Source organism: Laetiporus sulphureus, assembly GCF_001632365.1.
Source record: "Laetiporus sulphureus 93-53 unplaced genomic scaffold LAESUscaffold_101, whole genome shotgun sequence".
Lineage (NCBI taxonomy): Eukaryota > Fungi > Basidiomycota > Agaricomycetes > Polyporales > Laetiporaceae > Laetiporus > Laetiporus sulphureus.
Genome location: NW_024468610.1, coordinates 1 through 23,472, shown reverse-complemented (window position 1 = coordinate 23,472; position 23,472 = coordinate 1). Strand labels below are relative to the sequence as shown.

General features: G+C 54.2%; 10 protein-coding genes across 10 annotated transcripts; 6 read left to right on the top strand and 4 right to left on the bottom strand.

The window, feature by feature from the left end:
- The first annotated feature begins 66 nt into the window (after positions 1–66).
- Positions 67–1,870, top strand: LAESUDRAFT_732764 (uncharacterized protein). Its single transcript, XM_040910299.1, has 7 exons — positions 67–222; positions 279–371; positions 426–546; positions 605–975; positions 1,041–1,264; positions 1,317–1,413; positions 1,465–1,870. The coding sequence occupies exons 3-7, from the start codon at positions 509–511 to the stop codon at positions 1,743–1,745; spliced, it is 1,011 nt and encodes a 336-aa protein (XP_040757668.1). The 5' UTR covers positions 67–222; positions 279–371; positions 426–508; the 3' UTR covers positions 1,746–1,870.
- An 884-nt stretch (positions 1,871–2,754) lies between these two features.
- LAESUDRAFT_58384 (uncharacterized protein) lies at positions 2,755–3,592 on the bottom strand. The gene is made up of 2 exons (XM_040903040.1): positions 3,514–3,592; positions 2,755–3,455 (listed from the first exon to the last, which is right to left on the bottom strand). The coding sequence occupies exons 1-2, from the start codon at positions 3,536–3,538 to the stop codon at positions 3,025–3,027; spliced, it is 456 nt and encodes a 151-aa protein (XP_040757667.1). The 5' UTR covers positions 3,539–3,592; the 3' UTR covers positions 2,755–3,024.
- A 2,989-nt stretch (positions 3,593–6,581) lies between these two features.
- Positions 6,582–7,465, bottom strand: LAESUDRAFT_667335 (uncharacterized protein; the record flags this gene model as incomplete). The annotated part of the gene is made up of 6 exons (XM_040905293.1): positions 6,582–6,796; positions 6,849–6,931; positions 6,979–7,069; positions 7,126–7,247; positions 7,314–7,361; positions 7,410–7,465. The coding sequence occupies 6 exons, from the start codon at positions 7,463–7,465 to the stop codon at positions 6,582–6,584; spliced, it is 615 nt and encodes a 204-aa protein (XP_040757666.1).
- A 306-nt stretch (positions 7,466–7,771) lies between these two features.
- LAESUDRAFT_58316 (uncharacterized protein) lies at positions 7,772–8,968 on the top strand. The gene is made up of 7 exons (XM_040903039.1): positions 7,772–7,905; positions 7,958–8,038; positions 8,092–8,135; positions 8,189–8,251; positions 8,307–8,335; positions 8,395–8,575; positions 8,636–8,968. Exons 1-7 carry the CDS (start codon positions 7,866–7,868, stop codon positions 8,831–8,833), a joined length of 636 nt encoding a protein of 211 aa, XP_040757665.1. The 5' UTR covers positions 7,772–7,865; the 3' UTR covers positions 8,834–8,968.
- Positions 8,969–9,558: 590 nt separating this feature from the next.
- Positions 9,559–12,458, top strand: LAESUDRAFT_769225 (DEAD-domain-containing protein; the record flags this gene model as incomplete). Its single annotated transcript, XM_040913776.1, has 9 exons — positions 9,559–9,932; positions 9,988–10,086; positions 10,143–10,443; positions 10,498–10,751; positions 10,804–10,889; positions 11,527–11,552; positions 11,610–11,666; positions 11,723–11,879; positions 11,936–12,458. The coding sequence occupies 9 exons, from the start codon at positions 9,559–9,561 to the stop codon at positions 12,046–12,048; spliced, it is 1,467 nt and encodes a 488-aa protein (XP_040757664.1). The 3' UTR covers positions 12,049–12,458.
- LAESUDRAFT_732758 (uncharacterized protein) lies at positions 12,234–14,015 on the bottom strand. Its single transcript, XM_040910298.1, has 8 exons — positions 13,948–14,015; positions 13,698–13,761; positions 13,389–13,628; positions 13,174–13,331; positions 12,978–13,113; positions 12,781–12,906; positions 12,510–12,722; positions 12,234–12,455 (listed from the first exon to the last, which is right to left on the bottom strand). Exons 3-8 carry the CDS (start codon positions 13,558–13,560, stop codon positions 12,448–12,450), a joined length of 813 nt encoding a protein of 270 aa, XP_040757663.1. The 5' UTR covers positions 13,561–13,628; positions 13,698–13,761; positions 13,948–14,015; the 3' UTR covers positions 12,234–12,447.
- Positions 14,016–14,108: 93 nt separating this feature from the next.
- Positions 14,109–15,345, top strand: LAESUDRAFT_732757 (DUF1000-domain-containing protein). Its single transcript, XM_040910297.1, has 6 exons — positions 14,109–14,341; positions 14,411–14,439; positions 14,490–14,583; positions 14,647–14,750; positions 14,812–14,920; positions 14,974–15,345. Exons 1-6 carry the CDS (start codon positions 14,141–14,143, stop codon positions 15,094–15,096), a joined length of 660 nt encoding a protein of 219 aa, XP_040757662.1. The 5' UTR covers positions 14,109–14,140; the 3' UTR covers positions 15,097–15,345.
- Positions 15,346–15,395: 50 nt separating this feature from the next.
- Positions 15,396–16,691, bottom strand: LAESUDRAFT_816792 (uncharacterized protein). The gene is made up of 4 exons (XM_040914814.1): positions 16,448–16,691; positions 16,246–16,418; positions 15,983–16,187; positions 15,396–15,914 (listed from the first exon to the last, which is right to left on the bottom strand). The coding sequence occupies exons 1-4, from the start codon at positions 16,652–16,654 to the stop codon at positions 15,498–15,500; spliced, it is 1,002 nt and encodes a 333-aa protein (XP_040757661.1). The 5' UTR covers positions 16,655–16,691; the 3' UTR covers positions 15,396–15,497.
- A 75-nt stretch (positions 16,692–16,766) lies between these two features.
- On the top strand, positions 16,767–18,127 carry LAESUDRAFT_732755 (DUF1000-domain-containing protein; the record flags this gene model as incomplete). The annotated part of the gene is given in 8 exon segments (XM_040910296.1): positions 16,767–16,777; positions 16,939–17,128; positions 17,198–17,226; positions 17,277–17,370; positions 17,434–17,537; positions 17,599–17,707; positions 17,761–18,066; positions 18,081–18,127. 7 exon segments carry the CDS (start codon positions 16,767–16,769, stop codon positions 17,881–17,883), a joined length of 660 nt encoding a protein of 219 aa, XP_040757660.1. The 3' UTR covers positions 17,884–18,066; positions 18,081–18,127.
- Positions 18,128–20,327: 2,200 nt separating this feature from the next.
- On the top strand, positions 20,328–23,437 carry LAESUDRAFT_816790 (uncharacterized protein; the record flags this gene model as incomplete). Its single annotated transcript, XM_040914813.1, has 9 exons — positions 20,328–20,703; positions 20,791–20,988; positions 21,039–21,068; positions 21,131–21,262; positions 21,320–21,388; positions 21,449–21,539; positions 21,599–22,529; positions 22,593–22,797; positions 22,862–23,437. Coding segments are annotated over exons 1-9 (2,391 nt in total), but the record flags the coding sequence as incomplete, so codon positions are not given.
- Positions 23,438–23,472: the final 35 nt, after the last annotated feature.

Below are 23,472 nucleotides of genomic sequence, written 5' to 3'. Positions count from 1 at the left end.
GGATCAGCGCTGGTGGCAAATTCGGGCCACCCGGTGAAGGTCAGTTTCGCCTCTGCTCAGATGGACGCGTTCACTACTTCACCACGAAAGTCTCCAGCAGGTCCTATCAAGAGCGTCGAAGAGTCAGAACAGTCATCATGCGCTCAGAAACTGCATCTCTGCGTCTCGACGATTACAAGCGCTATGGCAGACAGATGATCCTCAACGGGATAGGCCTTCCAGGTAGGCCAGTATTTCTCTATGGACTATGGGATGCAGCTGAATTGAAGTCTGCTCAGGACAACTAAAGCTTCAGAATGCGTCCGTAGTTGTGGTTGGCGCGGGAGGCCTGGGATGTCCTGCTCTGCAGTATCTCGCAGCAGCAGGCGTCGGTGAGTCCTCTTGAGCCGCTCAACTTTGCGCGTATTGAGAAGTCCTTTGATCAGGCAGGCTGGGAATCATTGACCATGATGTCGTGGAGCTGTCCAATCTACAACGGCAGATACTACATACCGAGGCTCGCGTTGGAATGCATAAAGCCCTCTCCGCTGCAGAAGCCATCAAACAGTAAGTCGCACCTGTACGATCGATTCATGCGCTATCAAGATAAATTATTTCTATATAGCATCAACTCCCGCGTCCAAGTCACCGCCATCACCGCCGCCCTCACCGCTTCCAACGCGCTCTCCCTCCTCTCCGACTACGATCTCATCCTCGACTGCACCGACAACCTCCCCACGCGCTATCTCCTCTCCGACACCGCCGTGCGCCTCGGCCGCCCGCTCATCAGCGGCGCCGCCCAGCAATTCGACGGCCAACTGTGCACGTACAACCGTGGCCCTGGCGAGGGCCCGTGCTTCCGCTGCCTGTTCCCGAAGCCGCCGGCTCCCGAGCTGGCGGGCTCGTGCGAGGAACTAGGCGTGCTCGGTGCGGTGACGGGTGTGATTGGGAATTTGCAGGCGCTGGAGGCGATCAAGATCATCACGGGCCTGCATGGTGTGTGTGCAACCTATGAATGCCGCTCAGAGTTATGGTGTTAATTCGAAAGATGAACATTGCAGATAGAAAGTCGACCATGCTGATATACTCGGCGCTCAGCACGCCGCCATTTCGCACCATCAGGCTGCGCTCTCGACGGCCGACCTGTCCTGCGTGCGGAAACGAGCGCGAGAAGGTGGGCACGATCGAAGAAATGGACTACGCGATGTTCTGCGGCGGGGAACGCCCAGATTGGGTCAGCAGAGGCTTAATACAAGACAGGTCGGGTAGTCGAATACGTGCCAAGGTACGGAGACTCGTCGGTGGCGCATAGAATCCCTTCTGATGTACACACACAGGAACTGAAAAATATACTTGACTCCGGCAAGAAGGTGCGAATTGTGGATGTCAGGCAGCCGACTGAGTTTGGGATCTGCCACCTCCCGGGGTCGACCAGTACGTGTCGCCTCTCCAACCACTGAGCATACCTCACGTTCACCTGTTCAGACATACCTATCAAAGAACTCGTAGCCAACCCGTCCCTACATATCGGACAACCCGACTCTAGAACAACATTGAACGGAGATGGCTTGTCTGACGAACCGTCTGAGGACCTATCATCGGAGACGACGCCAATGGAGACATATGTAATCTGTCGCCTTGGGAACGACTCGAGGATCGCTGTCGATGCTCTGCGGAGCGCAGGCGCCACTGGGATGGTGAAGGACTTGGTGGGCGGATTGCGAGCATGGGCGATGGAGGTGGACGAGACATTTCCGGTTTATTAGGAATAGCAAACAAAGGACAGTCCCGAGCAGTGTAGACTACAGCGATGACGAGATGCAGGTACGATGTCTGTGTCCTCTACGGGATGCGCACGGTCCTGAGGGGAATCTAACGACACTCACCCACGCTGTTTCTTGAGCATTCCGCAGCGATGATGATCACTTCGTCTGAACGCTGCCATAGACTCATCGCAAGATGGACTCTGTGAGGTCACGACATGCGAACGATTCGTGACTATCATCTCTGAGTTGTATTTCGGTCTGCCAAAGGCCTTCTCCGAGTTGGTCATCTCGTGTGCGAATGCGGATTGACATAATTTATCCTTCCGCGGCCTGCAACCGATCAGCACGAGACTGCACGAGACTGCCTCCAAAGGAGTCCTTGCTCGGTCTTCGTCGCCATTACGTCTTGCTTTTACGTGGTTTCTGCGCGAATGTCACATTCTACCTTTCTCACAAGTGCGCCAGTGACTTCTGCCACTCTGGCATCGTTGATATTTTGCATCGAGTGCACCGTGGTGAGATCCTTCTATTGTTTTTAAATACATGTTCATTGATATCTTACAGCTTGAGACTGATCGCCCGGCATGAGGTCGCTGAAACTTTGTTCTGCATTTATGATTCTATGAAAACGAAACCGCATAGTAAAGACATATATACAGGTCAAGCGACGCAAGGGAAAGACACGCGTAATCACAACTTTTGTACAGTGATTGCATCCGACACTGAGTACATAAAATGAAACTGAGATAGAAGCTGCTGGACGTTCGAGAATATATCAGTGATGCGAGGTAAGCGTCAAGAGGATTTTCTGCTAGGACGGTGATTACGGGGAAGGGGGAAGATTATGATGACCGTGGACGAGGGTTACTGTGATTGTCGACGAATGGAATGCCGGATATGCAATAGACCATAGTGATGACCAAGGCGACGACATGCCATATCCAGGATCACGGCGACGGCATGATGAAAGCGGACGAGGAGGTTGAATGAGGGTGCGATGCTCGGGCTGAAATCTGCATGATCTGTAGACGGAATGGGATTTGGCCGGAAAAGAGGGATGGGCGCCGCCGTAGGAGCGGCATGTCCAGGATGATTTGGAGAGGAAAGTGAAGGCGAGATGGTATGAGCGAAAAAGCAGGATTTGCCTATGCGGCGGCTTGCTCGGGTGGACCAGGCTGCTTATTGGCCAATTGTTCGGCCTTCAATGCCCTCTCAGCATCACTTGGAAATTGGTCTCTCAGATAATGGATACTGGTCCTATGTGAGTTCAGTCAGGTATTCAAGAAGCGAAGATGACGCACGTCAACATGTTCTTGTCAATCAGTCTAGGAAAACGCGCACCGATCTCTGAGAGAAACTTGACATTCTGTAAGTCGGGCATCCCACTTATGTCTTCGTAGAATGCTGTGGATACGTCTTCGTAGAACGCTATGGATATGTCTCGCAGCTTGGCAAAATTGTCCTGCGCTAAACGCTCATCGATCTGAAGACAGGCATCTTGATCGAATGCATTAAGCAGGGCATCTGTATCCAGCGCGTATTCGCATTGCGTAACAACGGAGATCGTTTTGAGATCTTTTGATGATATTGTGTTGAACAGAGGCAGCAGCACGCTTCGGACAAACAGCGCAACAACATGCGTTCCTGAAGTGTTGATGCGCAGTTCCAGCTCCTGCATATTTACATTTGTTTCAAAGCTGATAGGGTGCACTCAAAAAGTATATGAGCCACGCTGTGCACGCAACATTATTTCATTGCATATACTCACAGAGCAAGGGCTGGGGGGTTGTCATAATCAAATTTGTTTCGTTCCCAGAAAGTGATTACTGCCTTCTCGACTCTCTTGCTGGCCATGTTCAGCATACCTTGAGTATAAGCAACAGCTGCCGCAGAAACTCCTGAATGTAGGTTGAGTGTTTTGAGAACAGCTTGATCCAGCAGACCAAGAAGAATACGTCCAATGTCTTCGAAGCACGACAGGTCATAATGAAAGGAAGTCACTGTCGTCAAAGGCATGCGGTGGCGTTCAGGCAGTGGATCCATGGACCTCGGTTTGCTCCGGCACAGTTTCTGGCAATGAAGGTGCTGCAGACGAGGAAATGAATAGATGACCTGAAAGAAGGGGCTCGACGATGGCAACGTCACATCCATTAGACGGAGTGATGTGATATGACTGAATTCTTGCAAGGTCCAAAATGCTAAGTGGCGCGTAAAGCAGTGCTCGAAGCTGACGTCGAAGAGGCTGAGCGAGGCCACGTTGGGAAGTTTCCCTGCCAGCGTTACGAGAATCGATGCCAACTCCCGACCTGTCTTCGAGTGCTCGATCTTTAAGCTTCGCACGCGGGTACCGAGGAGTTGCGCCAGTGAGCTCACACAGGCGATCGCCTGTTTCGGAGTGTCGATCTCGGGCTCCTCGAAATAGACCGCGCGGCTCGCGGCATACCACCCTCGGCAAACGAGGGCGCAGGTCAACAGAGTCGCTCTGGAATTCTGCCAAGGCTCCGGAAAGAGATGGTCGATGATGCGCTCGCAGATCTCGGGCGGAAGGCGAGGCTGACGGTCATTGATAGGCGGGGCGACATAGACGTCTACTGGAGCGGCCATGACAGCTGTCGTTATATGAGCAAGTGTCCGAGAACATGCTTGTAGCTGCTCACGAGCGTTTCCAAGTAGGTTGGACGGCCTGCGGCGACTTAAAGATGTGCAACCTCTTATATACGTGACGAACGCTTCGATACCACAGAACCACAAGCGTTCGAACGTTCACGAGTCCGATACGGTCCGCTAACACTCATACAGCCTCTATTAGTGGCACTTGATCATCGGATACCTCCATCGGCAAGGATAGAGGCTACTACGTGGCACTGTAGCATTGGATAGTTTGAGTTCCTCTGTCCTCTGTCCGTCACCCGAAAATAATCTTTGGACGTACACATGACAGCACAGCGATTTAACTGCATTCATTCTCTTATCGAACGCCGGACGTCGATGTTGCTCTGCGCATGCGCTAATCGTGACGAATCTGTTGTGCTGCTTTTGAACGTTTGGCTCATCGCAATCATATGTGGCTCACCTTCTTCAGAGTTACTGCCATTCGCTTTCTCAGCTACGTCTTGGAGCGTGCCATGGACAGCATCCGCAAGATGTGGGTACAAGTCACGCGCCCGCACAACCCATAGCCTAGTGAACGGAGGATGTCGTGTTAAATGGACGGTCGCTGTGGCGGGCACTGCGCATTGCATCACCTGCCGTGAACATGGAGCTTGCAGCACACATGTACAGTGGCCATGCCGCTCAGCCTGGCTCCTGAGCTTCCGTTTCTCAGCGATTCCTGTTATCCGGCCCCGAGTTCCCCCAATCGCGCTTGATTGCGGTGCAATGATCCCTGCAACCGTAAGGCCGATCAAATACAGCACTGTCTTGAGGCTCTGATGCGCCCAATAGCCTCGCAAAGATTGTGTGTCCACAGGGTCATCAGAGTTGGCATAGCATTGTTGGTACCACGTCGCTCATGGGAACCTAAATGAGCTGCCTTTAGTGGCACAAGCAAGAGATGAGGAAGATGCCGCTCACCTTGATATTCTCATAGTGTCAAAAGTGATCCGAGCGCTCCAGATAATACCGGTAAAAATAGCTCGAGTCGAGACGCACCGAGTACAATGCGTTGGGATGCTCTCCTTCCATTGTCTGCGGAACATGTCTGCCTCGTGGAAAGCTGCACGCCGATGAACTCGTATTGACTGTGAAGGAGTCAGATCTAGACAGCTAACGCTCAAAGTGCATCTATGGCATGTTAGCATGGTATTGATCTGCTTGGGATACATCCCAGCCTTCAATTGTACGATATCCTGTTGTAAAGACGATGCGTTTCACGGAGAAAGTGCAGGGGTTAGCAGTCACGTACTCGATGATGAAGTTTAAATGGCAAGACACTCACACGTCTTGCTACCTGAGCTTTCCCGCAGCGATGACCATCGCTTCGCCGTGAGGCCGTCGTAACTCATACAGTCATCGCGAGACGGTCTTTTGCGAAATTTCTGCGCGTAAACAATGCACAACCATCACCTTTGAGTTGTAGTTCGGCCTGTCGGGGATCTTCTCGGTCATCTCGCCCTTGTCAGCATCTTGCCTTGTTTCTGGCGAGGTCACTCAAGAAGGTGATGCTGCATCATGATAAGCAGATCAGAAAAGAGACTATATAGAGTGAAGTTCGCAATGCAAGACATCCGCCCAATCGAACATGCATCTGCGGAGACGGCAGATGTAATATCAGTGCTTCAGTATGGTACAGACGAAGTGGTATCGAGTATACTTCAACATCACCAAGGCGTGTCAAGTACAGCAAAGACAAATCCGATGAACGCGCAACCGTCACTCGCCTCTCCGAGCACGTATTTCCGGATCGAGATACTTCATCCTCCCACGACCTGCAACCCATCAGCACGAGAATACCTCCCAAGGAACGCACGGACGCACCCTTGAACCGCACTCCACCCGTATTCTCTGCCTGCTCCCTCTCCACCTGCCGCTTCAGCCTCTCCAGCTCGCGTCTCTTTGCCTCCGCCAGGCGCTCCTTCTCCTCCCTCTCCAGCCTTGCGTCGTACTGTTCCTCCGTCTCCTCCCCCGGCGCGACTGGGGATGTCGGCAAGGGCGAAAGATCTTTCTTGCGCTCGCTTTTGCTCTTCTTGTGCCGGTGGCGACGCTCACGCTCTGACTCAGATTCAGCCGCAGAATCGGCGTGACGGTGCCGGTGCCGACGCTTCTTGAGGTCGCGCTGCTTCTCATCGCTCGGTGGCTCGCTCTCGCTCTCCGAGGCAGAGCGCGCCGGTCTTTTCACTATGATACGCTTGTTATGTGAATTCGCTGAAAGAATGATATCCGCGTACCTTCTGGCTCCTGTGATTTCACTTTGGAGCGGAGCACGAGCTCACCGCAGTTGTCAATCGTGACGGAGACCTTCGGGCGATCTTTTTCATCGACGGGGACCTCGGCGATCTTCTCGATGACTTCTTTGTACCCGCGAATGACACGCCCGAACACGACGTGTTTTCCTGGATCTGCCATGTCAGGCATCGTAGCTAAGCATCTGGACAATATGCGCACCGTTCAAGTGCGGGCAGTCACGGAGGGTGATGAAGAACTGGGAGCCGTTGGTATTGGGACCTTTGTTGGCCATGCATAGCAGTCTGAGAACGTCAGTTTGACGGCTGCCGTTGCACGACGAGCCACGTACCCTTCCGAATCGATCGGACGCGTAAGGTCTTCGTCGTTAAACGTCCCGCCGTAGATAGATTCTCCTCCAGTGCCGTTCCGTTTCGTGAAGTCTGCGACCGAGATGATATCATGCCATTTTATTCGATAACGACATCGATCGCCGCACACTCACCACCGCCCTGAATCATGAAGTCTTTGATGGACCGGTGAATGATGCTGTTCTTGTAGTACAGCGGTCTCTGCGAGAGCGGAGACAATCCTTTCTCGCCAGTGCACAGTGCGCGAAAGCTGCAAGCCGGTTGTCACTCAGTTGCGCAATTCCTGCACTCTCGGACAGAACGGATGCATACCCACTTTTCGCATGTCTTGGGTGCGGTATCACTGAACAGCTCGAGGATGATCCTGCAGAAACACGTTAAAATCCGGTAAATTAATGGCACAATTTCTGACCTTCCAACGGGCTGGTTGTCGATTGAGATATCAAAGAAAACGCGAGGGCGGACCATGGTGAGATGTTCGAGTGAAGCTCCGAGCAAGCGCGTAGCAGGCCGAGAGCGCCTCACGTGGTGCCACCCGCCAACGTTCAGGTTTATGCGTCCACCGTTGCTTGTGTCGGAGCCCGGCAATCACAGACGACGTCGGGCACCTGCGACGCCTTTTACGAATATTGCGCTGCGGTGCAACAGCCGGCCGGGAGACGGATCGCGGGGAGAGTGATCCTTGTGCGCGCGTCTACGGCCGCATTCTCTGCGCGCACGCCAGCGGTCGCCCCTCCTTCTCCTGCCTCCCCTTCCCCTTCCTTCCGCTGCCCATGTGCCTCGTGTAATCTCCCGCGTGTTCTCCTCGCCTCGCTTTGCGACTCGCTTCACCCTCCCCAGCCTCCAGAGTCACCGCGGACTGCGTCTCATGCCGAACCCGCGAAAGTACAACGCGGTGGTCCTCGGAGGTAAGCCGCTATGCTCCGCGCGCACAGCCTCGTGCTCACCTGCCAAGCGCAGCTGGAGGAGTGGGCAAGTCGGCGCTTGCAACGCGTTTCCACCGCAAGGTCTTCGTCGAGCAGTACAACCCCACCATCGAAGGTTCGTCGTGTGCTGCTCTCGGCCTGCCGTCGCCCTCTCACGACTGTTAGCAGAGGAGTATCGCTGCGAGGTCACGGTTGATGGCGAGCGATGTATCGTGCGTGTGACTTATGTTTGTACCCCACAATCAATCTCACGTCGCGCTCACAGCTCGAGATTCTCGACACGCCGGGCACCGAGCAATTCACAGCACTCAATGAACGGTACCTGAGAGTACGTCTCGACGTTGTCCTGGATACCACAGCCTGACTTTAGCGCCACGCTTCAGGGTGCACAAGCATTCATACTTGTATTCAGGTCAGCGTCAAAGTCCCACACTCATTCAGGCCAGACTGATTGATTGCCGTCAACCACAGTTTGATTGAAGAGTCCAGTCTCAAAGACGTCGATAACATCCGACAGCAGATTTATCAACTCAAAGGCACCGACAAGGTGAGATTAATTGCATTCCCGTCTCAACTGGGGCACGAACACGACGAATCTGATATTGCTGAACAGGACATACCCATTGTCGTCGTTGGCACCAAGCTGGATCTGGTGGGTGTCTTCGGACCTTCTTCGGTGTTTTGCGCGAGGCTGAAACCGTCGGATCACCAGAGTAACGAGCGAGCCGTCTCGCGGGACACCATTAAAGACCTCGCCGTCCAGTGGAACCTGCCGTTTTACGAAACATCCGCGAAGAAGGACTGGCATGTCACCGACGTCTTCGAGGATCTGGTGCGGCAGCTGCGCAATCGATACCCGGATGCGCCTCGCAGCCGAAGAAAGAAGAAAGATACCTGCTGCGTGATGTGATGCTCTCTCTCTTCTGTACCCATTGTCTCTCGTTTCCAGCTACGCTCTCGTGTCGTGCCGTGCTTTGCCGTCTCGCGCACACCAGGCCCCTCGATACCTTTCCTTCCATTGTCTGTGCGGTCCGTGCTATTTATTTGCGTCCGTATCGTAGCTTGCTCTCTAGTACCATACCACTACGCTATCTTCGCAGCTGTTTCGTGCACAACTACCATGCTTTGCCAACCTTCCACATGCAGTACGTCTATGTTGTTCATGCTGTCCTTGCTCGTATTACGCCGCTATCTCCATCCTAATGACTCGTTTGTGGAACGTCCTGACTGCATGAACGTATAGCCCGATGCAAGGGTGACTGAGATGGCGAGCGACGTCCTCGATGTGACCACCGTGATATGAGTGACAGATGTGACATATGCTGTGCCCGGGGTCTCGATGAAGAAAAGATGGCCGGGGTCCTCACTGATTATAGAGGCACCGGCGCGTTGCTGGCCTCGCCTTTTTTTCCTTTCTCCCTCCATCTCGCTTTCGTGCCTTCAATCCGTATCGATTTTCTTCGTCCTCTTTCCACACCTTTCATACATAGATCCATCATGGTACGTTCTGCAGCATCTGTCAAAGGTCCATGGTCGCTCACTCTTCCTCCCACGCAGAGCTACGGCGGCTACAGCGGAGGCTACGGCGGTGGTTACGGCGGCGGCGGCGGCGGCGGCTGGGGTCACGACGACCGCATGGGCCACTTAGGCGGTGGCCTGCGCAACATTGACTGGAACTCGACAAAGCTCGAGCACTTTGAGAAAAACTTCTACGTCGAGGACAAGCGTGTTTCTGCTCGTAGCGACCGTGAAGTCGAAGAGCTCCGCCGCGTCAAAGAGATGAAGGTGCAGGGCCGCAATGTCCCGCGTCCTGTCACTTCCTTTGACGAAATCGGCTTCCCTGAGTACATCATGTCCACAGTCCGTGCGCAGGGCTTTGCTGGGCCGACACCGATTCAGTGCCAGGCGTGGCCTATGGCGCTGACTGGCCGAGATGTTGTCGCTATCGCGCAAACTGGTAGCGGTAAAACGATCTCGTTTGCCCTCCCGGCGATGTTGCACATCAATGCGTAAGTGCTGTCCGCTCATACCTCTAGTGCATCGTCTGACTTTTTATTTGTGTAGGCAACCTCTTTTGGCGCCTGGCGATGGTCCCATTGCGCTTATTCTTGCTCCCACCCGTGAGCTCGCTGTACAGATCCAGCAAGAGTGCACAAAGTTTGGGTTAGTAATCTTCCTTAGCTTACGCGTGGTGCAAACGTTGACGCCGTTGTCATTAGTGCCAACTCGAAAATTCGCAACACTGCCGTCTACGGTGGTGCACCAAAGGGTCCCCAAATCCGTGACCTGCAACGTGGTGTCGAGATTGTCATCGCCACACCTGGCCGTCTCATCGATATGCTCGAGTCCAGCAAGACTAACTTGCGCCGCGTGACTTACTTGGTCATGGACGAGGCTGATCGTATGCTGGACATGGGTTTTGAGCCTCAGATCCGCAAGATCGTCAGCCAGATCCGACCTGACAGACAGACGCTGATGTTCAGCGCGACCTGGCCTAAGGACGTGCAGAAGCTCGCTAACGTAAGTTATCTCATCGTAGCTACTCACGGACGTCAGTCTAATTGTTCATCACAGGACTTCCTGAAGGACTTCATTCAGGTCAACATTGGCTCTATGGAGCTCACTGCAAACCATAGCATCCAGCAAATCGTCGAAGTTTGCAGCGAATTTGAGAAGCGGTCGAAGCTTATCAAACACCTTGACCAGATCAGTCAAGAAAATGCGAAGGTGCTGATATTCGTGGGCACGAAGCGAGTCGCCGACGATATCACCAAGTATCTCCGTCAAGACGGATGGCCAGCACTGGCCATCCACGGTGACAAGGAACAGTGCGTAGTCGTATTCCACGCTCTTTCCGGTTGTGTGCTGACTAATGTTTAGGCGCGAACGTGACTGGGTTCTGGGCGAGTTCAAGGCTGGAAGATCGCCTATTCTGATTGCTACCGATGTAGCCTCCCGTGGTCTTGGTATGTTCTCACTTGTTGACAAGCGCTACGGTTGCGTTACAGCACCACAACTTGGCGGCGAAAGCCGTTGATGAACAACGGCGGACTGCAGTGGCAGTCTCTACGTTTCACAGGTCTAGTGGGTCGTTTCCGGAGCAAGGCAGGCCAAGGCTCAACACGCGCACCGAGAACCTGGCGGACTCCCTGATGCTGTGCTGTAGCCTCCCTCTGACCTAGCACCATAGACCCGGCTGCGTTCGCTTCTTCACAGATGCGCGGCATGCTCGGGTTGACCTTACACGAACAGTACCGTTCTTGGTGTTGGTATGGTATGGTTATGGACTCTGGCAACACATTCTAGGGATGCAAGAGTTCGTCTCCAGTCGACAATGGGTTCCGCGCGTACAAGACTTGCCTGTCGCTAGCTGCTCGGACGTGTCATGCCTCAACCTGTCTCTTTCCTGGTTGAGGTGGCCCTTGGACGTGATTGTGGTCATTGCTATCGAGCGCTTGTGTTTTGTGTTAGATGTGTCGAGTTCTGACCATGCTCCTCTATTTGTTTCATGTAATCTCCCTACTTGCTGGACCTGGTTGACTGTGCGTGCTCTCTTGCGGTTCACGTGTCTCATCTGGGTCTGCTGGTCTGTTCCACAAACAGACGTGAAGGACGTCGGCTATGTCATCGTGAGTCATTCGGTCTTCCATCTTTCGTCCACATTATGCTGATCATATTCCTCCTAGAACTATGACTTCCCCAACAATTGCGAAGACTACATCCATCGTATCGGTCGTACAGGAGTAAGTTTCACACTATCGTGAGTATGTCATAACGTGTTCTGACTTTCATTCATTAGCGTGCCGGTATGACGGGTACTTCGTATACCTACTTCACCACGGACAACGCCAAGTCTGCCCGTGAGCTCATCGGCATCTTGCGCGAGGCCAAGGCCCATGTCCCTCCTCAGCTGGAGGAAATGTCGATGTTCGGTGGCGGCGGCGGCGGTGGTCGCAGTACGTATTAACCTCTATAATGTCTATATGAATGATCACTCACCGAACTCCCATAGGCCGTTACGGCGGTGGCGGACGTGGACGCGGCGGAGGAGGTGGTGGAGGTGGTGGAGCTAGATCATGGGGTGGCCATGACAATGGCTACGGTGGCAAGAACGATCGGTGGTGAAATTTTTCTTCTCTTTCCTTATGTTACCCCGGGTCGGACGCCTCCTGCTCCTGAACGCTCTACCCAACAGGGGAGATAGAATTTACATGCGGTTGTCGGCTGTAATGCGTGCTTTTCGAATGCCGTTTGTAATATGGGTATATAGAGTCGTCGTCGTCGGCGCTTGCAGAACGCACAGCGGTAGTCGACGGTCATCATGACGAACATTCAATAGATGGAAACAGGTTAATCATCTGTGTTTGAGGCTTTCCGGGCCCCGGCTACTCTGAGAATGCGAAGACCACTGCACTCGAGGCTGTAAGTAGTGTCCATCCAAGATTGCATATATGTGATTGCGTTCGCGTTATCCTACATGATGCACAACAACTACAACAAGGGACTTCACCGCGAGGAGTATTTTCACTTCTCTGCGTCAAACGATTAGCAGAAGGATCCCATGACCAAAGCAAAGGTATACATACTCGGACCTCGCTTCATCCACTTTGGGACCTTCGACTCTGCCTTCGGTTCCTTTGGTGGTGCAGGTTTCTTTCCCGACTTGGAACCTCCAGAGATGGAGGAGGCGCGCGAAGATGCCGACGACTCCTCGGGCGTCGCATCAAAGTTGGGCGGTGCGGGAAGGTCTTCGGCGGCCGCGAGCACCGATTCTGCCAGCGGTGCGGGAACATCGGTGTCTGCGGTAATCCAGATAATAAGCTTCCGACACAGGTGAACGAAAACAAAGGCACGCACAATTGAGCGAGTCGTCTTCGAATCGCAAGAGGAGCACGGAAGACGGCGCGAGCTGCAAGTCGGCGAGGGACACGTCGCGCACCTGAGGGTCGGACACCTTGAACTCGCGCTTTGGCGGCGTCTGGTCTCCTCGCGCGCGCCCGTGGCGCATCAGCCGCGAGCCTCACGCAGAAAGAGGAGGAACGGAGGGTACATACAGAGTACGAACTTGATCGGCTTGACGTCCTCACGGAGGGAGCCACGCACGAACGCGTATACGGAGCGGATCTTGTCCGTCGAGAGGAATGTCTTCTCGAGTTGGCTGCGGTCGCTGAACTTCACTCGTATGGTCGTCTGGTGGTACGGATGGTCAGTGGTGCGGTTGGGTGGTAGAAGGTGAATGGTGAGGCATACAGTTGGCCAGCGTGCCCGTTTCGCCTTTTCGTCCGCCTCTCGCATAGCCTGTGTTCGTAATGGAGCATTGACGAAAGCCTGTGTTCGTGCTGAAAGCGATGCTTGTGCGGCTTTGAGATCTGCTGTGCTTGGTTGGAAATACGAATCCGGGAGCTCCTCTGAGCGGTCGGAACGGGTGAGAGATCGAGGACTCTACCAGCTGAAGACGAACGTACTGCGTTCTATGCCGGATTGTGGTGTCCTGTAGTATCTGAACGCTGGCGGTTCTGATGGTGATGCAGCATTCTGCACGGTGGGTTGCGTAGGCTCGACAAATGGAGCGGCCACGTTCGGCGCACCACTTGCTCCCTCCTCCGTCTGAACGGCTTCCTCAATAAGATCGGACATGGTGGATGTCGTCTCGTGGGTTGATATGCTCAAAATGGTCGTAGGCTGACACTCCGAGCTCAGAGACGCTGTCCACCGAGTGGCTTAGCTAAGGATTCGACGAGAATGATCTCGAAATTACCAGTAATCGTACATACAAAGTGCAAGTTACAAAACGTTAGCTTCCATCCAACGGCACCGTTTGGAGTGAACAAAGGCAGTCTGCATGGGGACGCGTCAGCGATGGTCATGAATCATCCGAGGAGAAATCAGAGTTTGTATAGTTGTCTCATACACGCGGCCCCAGGGCGCACCGGCGAGTGACCCCTTTGGTGTGAGGCCGCGAGCAATCGAACGCAAATTACAAAAGTATGCATCATACAAAGAACGAAAGAGACAGCAACTCACCAACTTGAGCGAGCGGAGAACGACGGCGGCGAGACGAGATATCGAGGCGAATTTCGAGGAATGAAATTTATGATGACGAGAGAATTTTGTGTGCACATGTTTGGGCTGTGGCTCGAGTCCTCGATCACCTGGCTGGGCCACCACACGAGGATGGCCCGTCTGGTTGGCATCTCTCACTTTCTTCTTCGCATTCATGTCACACAATCACTCACACGGTAGTTGCGGCGACGAAGCGCACGACCACGACCACCATCATGGCATTCCGGAGGCTCAGGGCGTCCGGGACAATCTCTATTCGTATATTGACCGCCCGAACGTGGTCGCTCTGAACGCAGATCCGGGCAAGGGTCCGGAGGTCATCAAGCCTTGGGATCAACGGCTTGACGAGGAGACGGTGCGTATAATTGCGGCTGTTTCGCTAGCGTCGGGGTGAGCGTTCTGAAGCTGACATGTTTGTGACTAGTTCCTCGAGTCGGATGCGGACGATCAGATGTAAGTCGTGCTATACACCAAGGTTCGATGCAGCTACAGACGTCGGACAGGATTATACGCGTACCATTCACGGGATCAGTCAAGCTTCGTGCCGTCCTTCTCAAAGCCGGACCAGGCGAACACACACCTGCAAAGGTCAAAGTGGTACGTCCCACACCAGCTCGTCTGCATCCCTAGACGCGCTCATAAACGCCCTCCCGACCACAGTACAGCAATCTCGACAATGGAGATTTCTCGAACATTGCAGACGCGAAACCTGTACAAGAATTTGACATTGCCCAGGGCAGGGAAATCGGAGAATACCATGTCATGTGCGCATCTCATCCTTCTTCCCTCGGCCGCGCTTGAACGTGCGCTCACACCGCCCTACAGGCCAGCAAAGTTCCCGAACGTCACATCTTTAACGCTCTTCTTCCCTTCGTCGCAGGGTGCTCACACCATGCGCATATACTACCTCGGATTCATCGGCCAATGGAGTGAGGTAACATGCTTTCGATTGTCCTTCTGCGTGTCTGTCCTTGACTACTTCCACAGCGCAAGAATGAGCCAGTCATTGCCGTTTACGAGGCGCGGGCACGGCTAGTCGACCATCCACAGAAGATCCAAGGCATTGACGGCCACTTCGTCGCACCGGATCAGGCCGAAGGTCCCAAGTAGCCCAAGTAGTGTTTTCCACATCGAACAGTGCTGTATCGCTCAAGTATTACTCGAGCCTCAACTGTTGCCATCTCGTGCGGTCTGTTGCATTTATGTATCAGTAGCGTGATCCTTCCCTAGGCGTAATCATCCACCTAGTTGTAATGTACGCCCTTTGTCAAAGTCGGACCCAATACATCCACATCGCATCTTTGTTCACAAACCAATTGTAAGATCATAACGGTACTACAATAATACAATTATTGCAGATTATGAGTCTCAAAGATGAGTACGGAATTATTTCACAACATCAACACCTCTCGGAAGACTCCTCCTGCCCGCCGGGCGGAGCACACTGTGGCGAGCCAACACCACTACTATCGAGTCGCGCGAATCCCACTATCGTCGGCCCCATCCCACTATCAATCGCTCATCCCACTATCGAGTTTTAAGGCATGAATCCCATCGATAATACTAAACTCGTCATTACTCTGGTCTTGTGCTGCTTGTTGCTGCTGTGCCTGTTGTTGCTGCTGCTGCTGCACCGCCTGCGCCTGCAACTTCATCTGCTGCGCCATAAACGCCTGAATCTGCTGTATCCGCTTCTCCTGCGGGAGCTCCATCAGCAGCGCCTGCTGCGCCTGCGGCAACTTATACAGCAACAGCGCAAACTGAGGCGGGATCTTCGACAACGACATCCCGCACACTTCGTGCGGGAGCTCGGGCATGCCTTCTTTCCCGAGAAAGACGACACTGACGAATTGATAGGGCTTGCCGGGGAATAGTAGCATGCGGTCGCGGTTCTCGCCGTTGGGGCCGCTGAACGCTGCCACCGCGTACTATAGAATAGAATGATATGATGCTCAGTCACGTCTGCGCAGAAATGATTAATTGTGGGCACACGCACCCTGCTGTGATCAGCTAGCAGACGCGCGAGAGCGACGAAGCTCTTCTCGTTAGTCTTCGTGTCCGCGAGCCGAGGCTGCGATATAACATGCACGATGGCACACTGGCCCGCATTCCGCTCGATCCAATCCTGCAGGATCTGCGGAGGAAGCACGGAATGCTGCGAAGGCTTCAGGATAAATATGCTTGGCCACTGCATGGCCCGCCTGGCACACACAGTCAGCGACGCTCTCTCTATATATAACGCAAAGGAGAGACACTCACAGCTGGTCGACGCAATTCCGTGCAAGCAGCGAGACCTGCGCGCTACCCGTCCCTTTACCCGTGATCGTCCACGCCAACGAGCCCTCCCACACGACCTGCCCAACAACGTCATGTCTTCCCTGCGCTGGGTTGCTCGGACCGGCGACAGAAGGCGGTTGGGCGACCGGGTGCACCTGGGGCGGCAGGGGGGATACGTCGGTACGGTTCTTGGCTCTCCCAGCTGCGCCGTTGGTGGTAGGAACGTCGAACGAGGAACCTGGGGAAGCACGGCGTTCGTCGGCTGTGGCAAAGGGGCGGGTGGCGGAAGTGGAGATGAGTTGGATGCAGGCATCTCTCGGAACTCAGTGGGAGGGTGGTGGCCTGAGATTTGCTGCGGCGCCGACGACGACGTTGATGGCTGTGTCTCCATGCGCTGCACCGCCCCTTGTTGCGTAGGCGGAGGGCTCGTCACGGCGGCCACATTCGGCGCACCCTCCTAGATATCGATCGATATCTGTATACGGAGACTATAGAGCTCCCTCATGGTGGATAAGTATCCGATATTCAATATTCAATGCTCACCTTGTAAGCGCGCAGCAGGAACCGAAACAATGGATTTTGCCAGCTTACAGTAATGTCCCGTCATGCTAAATAAAACCATCTGTCATTTGGAATCTCCGATCACTTTCTTCCATTCCACACAATCACTCATAGGCGTACACACGGCAGTTGCGGCGACGAATCGCACAGTCACGACCACCACCATGACATTCCGGAGGCTCAGGGCGTCCGAGACAATCTCTATGCGCACATTGACCGCCCGAACGTGGTCGCTCTGAACGCAGATCCGGGCAAGGGTCCGGAGGTCATCAAGCCTTGGGATCAACGGCTTGACGAGGAGACGGTGCGCATAATTGCGGCTGTTTCGCTAGCGTCGGGGTGAGTGTTCTGAAGCTGACATGTTTGTGACTAGTTCCTCGAGTCGGATGCGGACGATCAGATGTAAGTCGTGCTATACACCAAGGTTCGATGCAGCTACAGACGTCGGACAGGATTATACGCGTACCATTCACTGGATCAGTCAAGCTTCGTGCCGTCCTTCTCAAAGCCGGACCAGGCGAACACACACCTGCAAAGGTCAAAGTGGTACGTCCCACACCAGCTCGTCTGCATCCCTAGACGCGCTCATAAACGCCCTCCCGACCACAGTACAGCAATCTCGACAATGGAGATTTCTCGAACATTGCAGATGCGAAACCTGTACAAGAGTTTGGCATTGCCCAGGGCAGGGAAATCGGAGAATACCATGTCATGTGCGCATCTCATCCTTCTTCCTTCGGGCGCGCTTGAACGTGCGCTCACACCGCCCTACAGGCCAGCAAAGTTCCCAAACGTCACATCTTTAACGCTCTTCTTCCCTTCGTCGCAGGGTGCTCACACCATGCGCATATACTACCTCGGATTCATCGGCCAATGGAGTGAGGTAATATGCTTTCGCTTGTCCTTCTGCGTGTCTGTCCTTGACTATTTCCACAGCGCAAGAATGAGCCGGTCATTGCGGTTTACGAGGCGCGGGCACGGCTAGTCGACCATCCACAGAAGATCCAAGGCATTGACGGCCACTTCGTCGCACCGGATCAGGCCGAAGGTCCCAAGTAGCCCAAGTAGTGTTTTCCACATCGAACAGTGCTGTATCGCTCAAGTATTACTCGAGCTTCGACTGTTGCCATCTCGTGCGGTCTGTTGCATTTATGTATCAGTAGCGTGATCCTTCCCTAGGCGTAATCATCCACCTAGTTGTAATGTACGCCCTTTGTCAAAGTCGGACCAAAACAAGTTCACAAACCAATTGTAAGATCGTAATGGTCATCCTCATTCAAAACCAATTGTCAGATCATACCGGCGGCAATTGCGCCACCAAATTCTAAAAAAAGCAGGCTTGCAGCCAAGTGGATTAACTCGTCCGAGAGCGACTTGTCGCCTACGGCTATTTTGGAAGTCACTGGGGGAAGACGAGCTACGCATGGCATTTATCAGACTACATAAGCCGACTGGTCGTCAAGGAGCTGCACACTCTGCAGCGGATGTTCCGACCGCTGCACCTCATGACAATCCTCGAGACAAATCAGCAACCATGTCGTCGACGAGCGGGAGTCTCCCAGACATGTCACATGGTTTGAATGGATCTTCATCGGTGTGCTGTCGAGTCCTCTTGAGCTCCTTCTCGGTAGACTGCAGCGTGCACCGCATTTTGGCCTTCGTGGAAAGCTGGATGAAAAACGTGAACGGGTCGGTCACGGAGTCGGCAGCGGAGCCAGAAGCGTTTAAAAGTGGGCGTATATAGCGGGACCACGTAGTCGCTGAGACAGTTCACAATCAGGCCATCGCGGACTCTGGAGCAAACCGCTATTCCGATCGTTCATATACATATCCAGGTCGTCGTCCGATCTGCTTGAATCGCGTCGTGACTCGATGATCTCCGGAGAAAAGGCCAAGTCTAGATGCCAGGATGTGGACAAGATATAAAGTCAGGACTTTGTACAATGTTGTGTTGCAATCCGTGGTTGGACGGCCGCCATCGGTGTCGACGTCTCACTTTATCCTTATATGGTATCAATGTTTCCTATTGTAGCAGATCTTTTCCCCAACCCATTGCCGAGCACCCCAATGCTCGGGTTTGGCGCGCCCGAGCGGACAAAAGTATATTGTGCTCGAGATAACGAGAATGACGGTTTATGCTCACCTAGTTAGGTGTTAAAATCGGATAGTGCATTGATTTCGGCACGTTTCTGTGTATATATGCACCTCAAAAAGGATTATTCGCCTATGGTCGTTGATTATGCTTATGCTTTGATTGACACGACGCATTTCGGCATGTTCCGATCAGTCACATGAGTCACACAGGCGCGCTTGCACCACTATCTCCATTCCGAGCCATTCCGTCGGCCATGTATCCTGCTAGAGCACCCTTCACACGCAAACGGGTGATGCCGCTCAACTGGCAGAGCAAAAGCGGCCCTGTCTCATGTTTCTGAGCCATGTACAGTGCATGACCTGGGGTTTCTCGATGCTGCATCTTTGAGGCATCACCACCCAGCACTATGAGAGAGACCGACATTGGATCCGGGCCATTCACGGATGCTGCAGGAGAGGCAGACACTGCGAACATGCCTGTATTGTTCAGGAGGATGTGTAACTACACTAGCGGCCAGCAGAATCCCATCAGACCATTCTATTTTACAGAACATCCAGATCTCAACCACGCACAGTGTCCTTGATGTGCATGTTCCACCGCCACTGTCATTCTGCTGCCTGGTCTATCAAGTCATTTTGGGCTGGTAGAGGGGAAGTACTGAGAGAGGAATCGAGGAGGTGGGCTCTGCGCAGTGAACACCTGGGCACTTGTAGGCACGGAGGTGAGAGGAAATGAAGGAATATATTTGGTGGCGCAGCCTGAGCACAAGCGCGCGTCATAAACACAAGTCTTAACTGTAAGCGCAAGCCGCTTACATCAGGTGCCAAAGCGTACGCCACAACGCGAAAGCACAAACGAGCCGATTCTAATCAAAATAGTCCAAATCTTAAGCTCACATAATTTTGTCCGCTGGCGCCCCTCATACTCGGGACTTGGCAGCATAGTATATATTTAGCCTGCATCGAGTATGCCGGATGCCCCAGAGTTCTCCTGGTGCATCCACGTATGTGCTTTACTTTAGATCTGTTCACACAAGTTGTACTTACAGATTACTCAGTGACGTGAAGATACACATCACTGTACATGTAGGTATGAATACAAGAGGTTCTCCTGGTGCATCCGCTGACGTGAAGATATGCGTCACTGTATCACTCTCCGGTCGCTCCGAGTCGAGTAGCCGCAGGCGTGCCACCAGCCGCGCTGACCTTTCCGGTCACCCGTTGCACCACCGCTCCGAAGCGCGTTACGTTGATATAGATTCTTCCACGTCGGTGAGCATGCAATCTGTTTTTGGAACGAGCATGGAATATAACTGCAAGATCCGTCAATGTTTACGAACGGCCGTTTGCTTGCCTCGCTCATAAAGACAGCTGCTGTGGCGTAGATACGGCGGCTTTGGAAATACATCGGCGATCACCGAAGGGTGGCATTCGCGATCACCTTGGACCAGCGCCGTCGCTGGTGCTGCTTGTCTCCAAACGTCGCACTTGTCCCGTGGATACTTTCTGTGGCACTCGTTCTGGATATCCGGACCTCACGCGAGTCTATTTTACAAGCGGGAACACTGTACAAAAGAACATCTCTCGCTCTGCTGTACACCTTGAACGACTTCTCAACACCAACCAATGTCGGAACAACGGGCGGCCGCGTCCGAGGTCGTCGCCGTCGCCTACGTGCTCGACTCCTCCCTCGCGCTCGCATACGAATGGGGTCCTATTCTCCACGGCTATCTCATTCCCCTCCTCCAACGCCTCGGAGAGCTACACAGCCCCCTCGGTCGCGCAGTATGTCATCATTCCCTTCTCCGCCACTCCATCGCCTGTCTGGCACCGAAATATTATGTACCCGCATACTGAAACAATCGTTGCTAGCAGTTCCGCTTAGGTGTCGTGAGCTACGGCCACGCAGAGACAGAACCGACGCCCGTTCTGGGCAAACTCTTCTTCGCTCCGCCCGCAGCTGTCATCAATGACCTATCAGTTGACCCCAGCAAGCTGGGAATCGGCATGACAGGCTCTGGAGGAGGCAAGGGCATGGCAGCGCTCGAGGGGCTGGTCGCTGTGATGGAGGTACGCGTTTCAGTATTCCTATCAAAGACATGTCATTCAGACGTGTATAGCTATTTGATCAATTTCGGGAGTCACTAGACGTAAGTCTCACTTTGCAAGGTACCTTGGCGTGGAGCAGTCGCTGAATGCGTCATGTTGACAGGTCCCCTTGGCCGCCTCGTATATAATCCACATTGCAGCGATGCCTCCCGACAACTCTGAGCGGCCCGTATGGAACATGTCTCCAATCCTAGACGACGTCTCATGGGACACACTCCCTTCCGAGCTACAAAAGGTACGGCAAACGACTTCGGGCAGATTGCTCACCAACTCATTCATTGGCACCACGCAGCGAGATATCAGCTACAGCAACATCCTCCTGAAGCAACAACTTCCGCGCTTCCCAGAGCTGCACGCTGCTGTGCGTGAATTTGCCCGTTGCTCCAGGTGATCATCTGCCCACAAACAAATCGTACCGCAGGCTGCCGCAGGGTCGACTCAGAAACCGTGGTTCCAAGTCCTTCCGCAACATGTGCTCCATCTGAGCGGTTTCCCAACTTTGCAGCAGAGAGGTGCCGTGTTTTTCTAATCCTGTGTTACTCACATCCACTAATGTTGCCGAGTGGAGTAGGAATGAAGCGTCCTCATGATAGCGCCGTCGAGGGCAGTCCCAACTCGAAACGAGCACGCGTGCACACCCACCCCATCCAACCATCCCCCACCATCACCAACACCACCCCTCGCACACCATCCATCTCCGTCCCCACATCATCCACGAACCCCCCATCGCACACAAATCCCAATCCTCCCACTGCCACCGCGCCCACCGCAAAGCCGCACCCGCCCCCGCAAGTCACCGCGGCGCAGGCGGCCGAACGCTTCCGCCAGCTGCAGCAGGGCCTCCAGCAGAAGCAGAAGGAGTATGCGGCGCTGATGGCGGCGGGGCGGCATGCGGAGGCGGCGGTGGTGTCGAGGGATGTGCAGAAGCATTCGGAGATGTTGAAGCAGTTGCATATGATTGTGTCGCGGTTGAAGGAGAGCAAGATGGGGGCGGCGCAGGTGCAGGCGCTGGTGCAAGGACAAGGTCAGGGACAGGTACAGGGTGCAGGAACGAGCGCAGGTGCAGGTGCGGAGGGGGCTGTTTCTACTGGCCAGGTGCAGAGCGTGGAGGCACAGCCATCGACGTCGACGTCGGCGCCGCAGCAAATCTCAGGCCACCACCCTCCCAAGTTCCAAGAGATGCCTGCACCCAACTCATCTCCACTCCCTCCGCCCGCCTCTTTACCACAGCCGACGAACGCCGTGCCTTCCCAAGTTCCTCGTCCGACCTTCCTACCACCAGCGCCAGATCCGAGGACCGTACCGACGTATCCCCCCGCGCCGCCCCAGGTGCGCTCGGCCGCTCAACCGCTTGCTGTCGCCGGTCCGAGCAACTCAGCGCAGGGAAGACATGACGTTATTGGGCAGGTCGTGTGGGAGGGCTTGTTAGCGTGGACGGGCACGGGTAATCGGACGGGTAGCGCGCAGGTCTCGCTGCTCGCGGGGAATTGCGTCGATCAGCTGTGAGTGTCTCACGTTTGCGCGCGCGCGAGAGAGAGAAGGGGTCGCTGACTTTTTGTGTTTAGGCGGGCTATGCAGTGGCCGAGCGTGTTTATGCTGAAGCGTTCGCAGCACCCCGCGCTTCCTCAGCAGATTTTGCAGGATTGGATCAAAAGGAATGCGGGGCAGTGTGCTATCGTGCATGTTATACCGCAGCCTCGGCTTGCGGACGCGAAGACTAATGAGGAGAGCTTTGCTGCTCTCGCGCGGCTGCTATCTGATCAAAGCAGGGTATGCCCGCATTTCATTATTTTTATGCAGACGTGACTGAGCACTGTTCCATTTCGTTTTGTAGTACGCGGTGGCAGCGTTCAGCGGGCCCAACGGCGAGAACCGCGACCGCATCCTTTTATTCCCCGGCAAACCCGGTCAATTCGTCAGCGTCGTCTTCCTAGGCAAGGAAGGCATGCCGGAGCTCCCACACGAGGTGTGCGGGATGCCGTTATCGAAGATTCCGCCTCAGTTTGCGCTGTTGTTGTATAAGTTGCCGCAGGCGCGCCAGGCGATGTTGATGGAGCTTCCGCAGGAGAAGCGGGTGCAGCAGATACAGGCGTTTATGGCGCAGCAGATCAAGTTGCAGGCGCAGGCGGCGCATCAGCAACAGCAACAACAGCAACAACAACAGCAGCAACATGCACAGCAGCAACAGGCACAGCAACAGCAAGCAGTACAGAATCAGCTGCAGCAGTTTGCTGCAAATTCTGCGCGGCTGTCTAATATTCATCCTGGAGCGTTCCCAACCGCAGCCACACAGCCACTGCAGACGCAGCCCCCCTTCCAACTGACCCAACAACAACAGGGAGGATTCGTCCCCCGCCCGAACTTTTACGGGATGAACCCGTTCGTGGGCGACCCCCCGCGGCTCGACAGGGTCATGGACGGCATCGGCATGGGCATGGGCATGGG

Coding starts and splice junctions, on each gene's coding strand:
- LAESUDRAFT_58384 (XM_040903040.1), bottom strand. CDS start 3,538: ATGACAACCCCCCAGCCCTTGCTCT. Junction 3,456..3,513: donor AACCCCCCAGCCCTTGCTCT/GTGAGTATATGC, acceptor ATACTTTTTGAG/TGCACCCTATCAGCTTTGAA.
- LAESUDRAFT_816792 (XM_040914814.1), bottom strand. CDS start 16,654: ATGGAGACACAGCCATCAACGTCGTCGTCGGCGCCGCAGCAAATCTCA. Junction 16,419..16,447: donor AGCTGGGAGAGCCAAGAACC/GTACCGACGTAT, acceptor CTGCCGCCCCAG/GTGCACCCGGTCGCCCAACC. Junction 15,915..15,982: donor TGCTAGCTGATCACAGCAGG/GTGCGTGTGCCC, acceptor TCTATTCTATAG/TACGCGGTGGCAGCGTTCAG.
- LAESUDRAFT_732757 (XM_040910297.1), top strand. CDS start 14,141: ATGTCACACAATCACTCACACGGTAGTTGCGGCGACGAAGCGCACGAC. Junction 14,342..14,410: donor AACGGCTTGACGAGGAGACG/GTGCGTATAATT, acceptor GTTTGTGACTAG/TTCCTCGAGTCGGATGCGGA. Junction 14,440..14,489: donor TCGGATGCGGACGATCAGAT/GTAAGTCGTGCT, acceptor GACGTCGGACAG/GATTATACGCGTACCATTCA.
- LAESUDRAFT_58316 (XM_040903039.1), top strand. CDS start 7,866: ATGCCGAACCCGCGAAAGTACAACGCGGTGGTCCTCGGAG. Junction 8,039..8,091: donor GTACAACCCCACCATCGAAG/GTTCGTCGTGTG, acceptor GACTGTTAGCAG/AGGAGTATCGCTGCGAGGTC. Junction 8,136..8,188: donor TTGATGGCGAGCGATGTATC/GTGCGTGTGACT, acceptor TCGCGCTCACAG/CTCGAGATTCTCGACACGCC.
- LAESUDRAFT_732764 (XM_040910299.1), top strand. CDS start 509: ATGCATAAAGCCCTCTCCGCTGCAGAAGCCATCAAACA. Junction 1,265..1,316: donor GTAGTCGAATACGTGCCAAG/GTACGGAGACTC, acceptor GTACACACACAG/GAACTGAAAAATATACTTGA. Junction 1,414..1,464: donor CCACCTCCCGGGGTCGACCA/GTACGTGTCGCC, acceptor TCACCTGTTCAG/ACATACCTATCAAAGAACTC.
- LAESUDRAFT_732758 (XM_040910298.1), bottom strand. CDS start 13,560: ATGTCCGATCTTATTGAGGAAGCCGTTCAGACGGAGGAGGGAGCAAGT. Junction 13,114..13,173: donor AACGGGCACGCTGGCCAACT/GTATGCCTCACC, acceptor CCGTACCACCAG/ACGACCATACGAGTGAAGTT. Junction 12,907..12,977: donor GCCGATCAAGTTCGTACTCT/GTATGTACCCTC, acceptor GCGCGCGAGGAG/ACCAGACGCCGCCAAAGCGC.